Source organism: Sturnus vulgaris, chromosome 4 (assembly GCF_052056855.1).
Source record: "Sturnus vulgaris isolate bStuVul1 chromosome 4, bStuVul1.hap1, whole genome shotgun sequence".
Classification (NCBI taxonomy): domain Eukaryota; kingdom Metazoa; phylum Chordata; class Aves; order Passeriformes; family Sturnidae; genus Sturnus; species Sturnus vulgaris.
The window spans coordinates 51025440-51031439 of NC_142246.1; the positions used below are offsets into that span (position 1 = coordinate 51025440).

General features: G+C 43.5%; 1 protein-coding gene across 8 annotated transcripts in view; it reads right to left on the reverse strand.

Annotated features, from left to right (window-relative positions):
- The window catches only part of RAP1GDS1 (Rap1 GTPase-GDP dissociation stimulator 1), a 90242-nt gene extending 89444 nt beyond the window's left edge, over positions 1 to 798 (reverse strand). For 2 of the 8 annotated variants that reach the window (XM_088163922.1, XM_014875253.2), the window contains exon 1: positions 497 to 781. In XM_088163922.1, coding sequence (XP_088020048.1) covers positions 497 to 500 — 4 coding nt within the window. In that variant the 5' untranslated portion in view covers positions 501 to 781. Of the gene's footprint in view, positions 1 to 175; positions 372 to 496 lie in introns of those variants that run through there. The other 6 variants (XM_088163920.1, XM_088163918.1, XM_088163923.1 and 3 more) reach the window with 6 other exon arrangements.
- Positions 799 to 6000: the final 5202 nt, after the last annotated feature.

Sequence of the window (6000 nt, forward strand, 5' to 3'; positions counted from 1 at the left end):
GAGTTAACATGGCTGCGTTTCTAGGCACGATTAACGCTCTAAAAGACCGAGAAATACAAGGACCCTTGTCTTCCTCAAACAATGAGCAGAGATTATAAAACAATCTAAACGCGCTACCCCAACTTATCTCCATTATGCAAAGAGGAACTAGGAAAGCGTCCTGGGGGTGCCTTACATAACTCCTTGCTCTGAGCCCCCCTTGGCGCCTGGGGAGTTGATCTTTCCTCCGAGCCCGAGCGCAGCCCCGGCTCCGGCGGTGCCGTGCGGGAGCTCCCCGGGCTGGGCGCGGGCGGCGGCAGCGCAGCGGCAGCCGCGGAAACTTTGCGCCGCAGGGGCCGCGGCAGCGCCGGGGGGGGCTCGGCAGAGCGCCGAGCCTCCTCCCCGGGAAAGTTGCACTAGCCACCTCCTCCCGCCCGCCGGAGACCTGCGGGCGGCGGCCTCCGGGGGCAGAGAGGCGGCGGCAGGGGCTGCACAGAGCGGGGCTGGGGCGACTTACCCATGGTGCCGCCGCGGCCTCCTCCTCCTCCGCCTCCTGCTGCTGCTGTTGCTCCTGCAGCCGCCGCCTCTCCGCCGGCGCGGAGGGAGGCGCGGGACGCGTGTGCGCGGAGCGGGCGCGGCGCGGAGCCTGCGTGCGGCGGGCTATGAGTCAGGGCAGCACATCCGGGCACGGCCGGGAGACACCCCGCCCGACAGCCCGCCCGGCCGCACCGCCGCCGCCGCCAGGGAAGGGCAGGAGCCGCACAGGGAGGCAGAGAGGAGGCGGCGCGGGGCCGGCGGCAGCGCCCCCGGCTGGGGAGGAGACGGTGGCGGGGCGGGGCCGGGCCGCTCACAGCCGCGGCTGCCGCCCCTCGGGCCTCCTTTGTTACAGAGGCTGGGCTAGGCTGGGCTGGGCTGGGGCCCCCGCCGGAGCCTGAGTGCGGCTGCTGGGGACGGAGGGAGAGCGGGAGACGTGTGGCGCTCCCCGCCCCATCCCCGCCGTGCGCCGTGCGCCGTGCGCGAGGACCGTGCGGTAGTTTAAACACGGCGCTCGCTGTTTTAAAGTTCATTTTTAATGATACGGACTCAAAGGAGGAGCGTTTTCCAAAGGGGAGAGGATTACGCTATATGTATAAGGGTTTGCGGTTTTTTTGACTTGGTCTGTGTGAGAAAAAGCATCAGTGGAGGAAGCGGCAGGTGATGCGCGTTTTGCTGCACCGACAATGGCAGGTTTTACGCCCGAAACTGAAAGGCACGAGGTAGCTCTGTGTGGAAGGCATTTTTAACAAAAAAAAGAATGTCTGTGTTCAGAGGTCGCGATTCCTTTCTCCCCTCGAGTTCAGTATCTGTCAAGAAACAATAAGGAACTGTTTGCTGTTACAGTTCTCGTAGCGTTTTCAACGGGGAACAGTTGAGGGGGAAGGAGATGTTGAATTGAGTGGCTTTTGTGGCATTTTCCAAATTTTCCCATGGTTCCCATGGTTTTACCTGAGTAAATCCGAAAGTGTGGTTAAACAGAGTAAGACCACAGAGCGTGATAAGAGGGATTTGCTTGCTGTGTAGAAATGGACAGGCCAGGGACAATTCTGATGAGTGATGCAAAAAAAAGTTTTAGTTGAATCATCCCCCACAGTGGCTTCACAAGTGACACCAGCAGTCCCTCTCCCCAGCAGTCAGCAGCTGCCAGGGATTTCCTCTCTGGAACACATCCCAGGAGCTTTCATGCCTGTAAAAGGGCAGTGTGATGTGTGACAAGCAAAGAATAATTCATCAGTCTTTCTGCAGAGTCCAGACTGAACGTGCTGGGGTTTATCCGTTTACTTTGGTGTAGCCCTATGATTCACCACCTCTTTCCTTAGGACATAGCGGATTTTTGTAGTTGACTTCAGCAGGGTTAACCTCTGTCCCAGTACACAGAACTTGACACTGAAAATATGTAATTTTATGATCAACTGATGCCGAAAATTAGTGTGTTTTATAATGCTAGACAACATAACCAGTTTTGTTACTGTTTTCATTGCACTGAGACTGCAGAAAATTTAAACCAGAACAGGTTGGGTTTTTAACTGCAGGGTTTATCTAATTCAGTACTTTAAAAAAACATAGAGTTTCTTAAAAGAGTCTAAGTGGTGAAAAGCTGGTGGGTTTTTTTTCTGCTTTCGTCTATTTTCAAACCCTGTCTGAAATTCATCTTTATCCTATTTTTTACCTCCTTATTTCTTTCACTCAGCAATAAATTTTGCTTTGGCTTTATAACTTTGTCCCAAATGTCTCCTCTACTTGTCTGGGGAAAAAGTCAGTGAAGTTCAGTTCCTACTGATCTGTCTTGAGGGATCATGGAAGACATATTCCACATATTATTTCATGTGAGATAAATCCCACCTAGCATAAATAGCAGAAACTGTAAAATGCTCAGGTTTCTCCAGTTTACTTACATGTCCTAACTGAAATACACACGTATACCTTTGCAAGATCCCAAAAGGTAGAACCATTATCTGCTCCAAGAAAGGATTTTGAGGGCAGTGACTTCTAAAGAGTTCTGCTTTCCACAAAACTGACAAAGAGTCTAAAGAATGTCTTTGATTATAATTAGTTTCAGGGGGTGGAAAAGAACCATGCAAAACTTTTGACTGAATACTTATTAATTCTAGAACAGAAAGAGAAAGCTCCAAACAAGCTGACGACTCGATTTTTGTCCATCCCTTAATTAGTACAAGATTGCAACGGTAAGAAGGTGTGCTGTTAAAAACTCCAAATCAAGTCCTGCCATTGTTACAGTTGAATGCAAGATCCTGCTTGTATGGCTACACATGGAATAGTTCAAAAGGGAGAGGAATCTTCATGAGAGGAATACCCAACCCAAAGAGACTATATAGAAGAGTTTTGGGCCCTTAGGCTTAGATAACATATATATAGAAGATAATACACAAAATCAGTGTGCTGATTTTTTTTAAAGTGGTCAACACCTGCAATGTGTGGTCCAGTGATACCTGTGTGGTCCAGTGATACCTGTGAGAATATCTCATTAAAAACAATGAAATTAGGATGCTCCTTATGTATTCATGAAGGAAAAAAATTAATTTAAACCCAGGTTTTTGAGAAAGACAGGCAAATAGAAGCAATGCATTGGGTTACTGGTGAGGTTTGCAGTAGAATTTGGGAAGGAACCTGTACAAGTGTATTCTGTGGATTTCAGAAGATGTTTAATTTCAGCAGTGGGGGAAAGACTGAAAAATTCATTCATAAAAATATCCCTTAGAACAGCTTATCACTGCTTTTTTTCTGCACTTCTAACACAGCTGTGAAAATTGAGTTGTAGACTACAGAAATTAGGAGTTATTAATAAGTGCTTTCTCTGCTCTCCCAAGCGTTGACTGTGTCTGATTTTCCATTTCTGCAAGGAAATGGAAAGTTTTCTTTGACCAAGTGACCTTCCAGTGCTTACCACTTCATGAATTTTCTTTCTCAGATCTTGCACCAATTTCAGATTCTCAGCACATCTCCTTGAAAACCTTCTTGCATACGTTATATCATTTAATTTGGCATAAAGGCGCATGTGAGGAATATATTTTAAATTGCCTCTATACAGATGCTAGAAGGCTACATGAGCATGGGATACTCAAATACGAAAGGAAATATGATATGGTACTGTATTTTAGTGGAAGTCACATCATCTGATGGGAATGGGCTGTCACAACTTGTTCAGTAATGGAAAAGAAAACAAAAGTATGGGTGCTGCTTTACCCCTGTTAGAGGTACAGGCAACCTTTTGGATCCTGGCACCTTGAGAAACCTCAGTTCATGTAAAACTAGAGGTGGAAATGGTGCAGGGCTATCTATGAGCTTTCACATGATAACTTTTCTATGATAACTTGTTCACATTCCCATATCTGATGTGTAAGTATTCATGATAAAGCCTTTCTGGTAAATTGAAATTAGGAAAAGATGCCAACCTAAGGTACCCTTTCTGTCTATGAGTGCAATTTAAATACAAAATGAAGTCTGAGAAACTAATTGTTTTTTTAATCCCAAACTTTCAAAAAACAAAGTTTAAATCTGTCTGAAGAAAAAAAAATCAGAGTGTGAGTTTGTATGTACTGTGTATCATGCTGCAAAGCTGCACTAACCCTTTCTGGCCTAAAAATTTGGGGTTTTTTCAATGACCAGTCTCCATGTTTATTGAGGACAGTAAAAATGGCATATGATGTTTGGTACATTCATAGCACATGAAGTTACAGTAGGTGTAGGCTTGTCTCACATTTTAGAGGTGAAAGAGATTTCCTGCATAGTCAAAAAGGAGTTTCTTCCTTCTTGCCCTCAAATTTAACTGGACAATTGTATTATGTTTTGTTTTCTTGCTAGGGTTTTGTATTTGTTATGGCTTTTTCTACGGACCTCCAGAAGAGATACTAGAGCAATTGGAGGGGAAAATTGTTCTAAGACTATTTTGTCTGTTTGAAATTTCTTTGAATGACCTAGTCATAACTTCTGGGCTTGGGAAGGACTTTGCTTCCAGGTGAGATTGGTAGGGACCTTGCCAATATTTGCCTTCACTGTGGAGGTGGTTTGCCAGCTGGACTCCTGTCTGTGAATCCCACCTAACCAGCATCCAGGATGCAGCTGTCTTGGGTAGGAGAATTTGAATAGGTGGCTGCTGCTCCTCCAGTGATAGCACACAGCTGGATTTGACTAAATCCCAATAGGGATTAAAAAAAAAAAAAAAAAAAACAAAAAAACTTGAGAGCAAGCAGCTCAGACCAGAACTCAACATCTATCTGAAAATTCAGTCTTCTCAGATTTGCCAAACTGCACGATTTCAGGTGAGTAAAGTCTGACTAATCATGAAACATCTAGGTTAAATTGGCCTCTGATGTCATTGTGCTTATGGAAGTTATTCACAACAGCTGTGAGACAAAAAGTTGAAAAGGAAGAAGGAGAGTTCTGGAGAGTTTATACTCTCCCTCAAGGTTAGTAAGAACTCAAATTCCCTCAGCAAATTTAAATACCATAAAATGAAAGGGGTTAAAATATTCACCAAAAATGGGGTTTGTCCATAAGTTTCTCCATAAGTATATTCTTCCCTATATGGGTTGACTATCATCTCCTAATTTTAATAATTTTTCTCCTTAAATCGGAGACATGCAAGATAAATTGGATAAATCCCTTTTATTGATTCACACTGCTCTTTCTGAGTAAGTGTTAGAACATAATCATATTCTCGTGTAATGGCTTATTTGAGGGTTGCTAGATGTACAAAGCAATTATACAGTATTCTTTATTTTTAATTGTATACTTATAGTACTTCTTCACTTGTAAGTAAATAATTTTGAACTTAACCTAGTGAAGGGAATACATCTGTAGCAGAGTTTGCTATGCTGAGGTTTATTTTAGTAGTATGAAGCATCTTATACTTAAATGTTATTTAGTATGGCGTGAGTAATACTGCTTCATTAGGATCACCATGCTCTATTTGTTTCTCTGCTTTCATTAATTTCTCTAGTTTAAGGCAATTAAAAGTAAGCTCTGTAAGTAACTTCTAACTTGTGAAAACTACTTTGAACACGATAACCAGTGGAAATAACTTGAATTTCACCTGAGCAATAATAATTATAATAGCAAAGTTGTTGTAATGCTACTGGTTCAACCCTGTGTTCAAGATTGCATACAAGGAAAAGCACATTTTAAAGTGGAGTTGCAAAAAAATCTGGTTTGAAATATCATCTTTGTACTTCCTAGATGGTATAGGCAAGTTACTTTGGTCTATGATTGTATGATCATGAGTGTGCCCATCCAATAATTGATGGGTATCAAGTGATCTGTTGTTTACTGTCTGTATTTTGCTAGAACCAAATAGCCAAAACCCTCAAAAGTCTAAGAAAAATCTCACTATCCCTCAGTGCCAGACAAAATACTGCAGTGCTTTAATAACATCAATAAGCTTTCAGAATTTAAGACATTACAGAGATTTATATGTCAACCTTTTTTATTTAAATCTTTCTGTTATTTTTCAGCTCTGCTATTCAG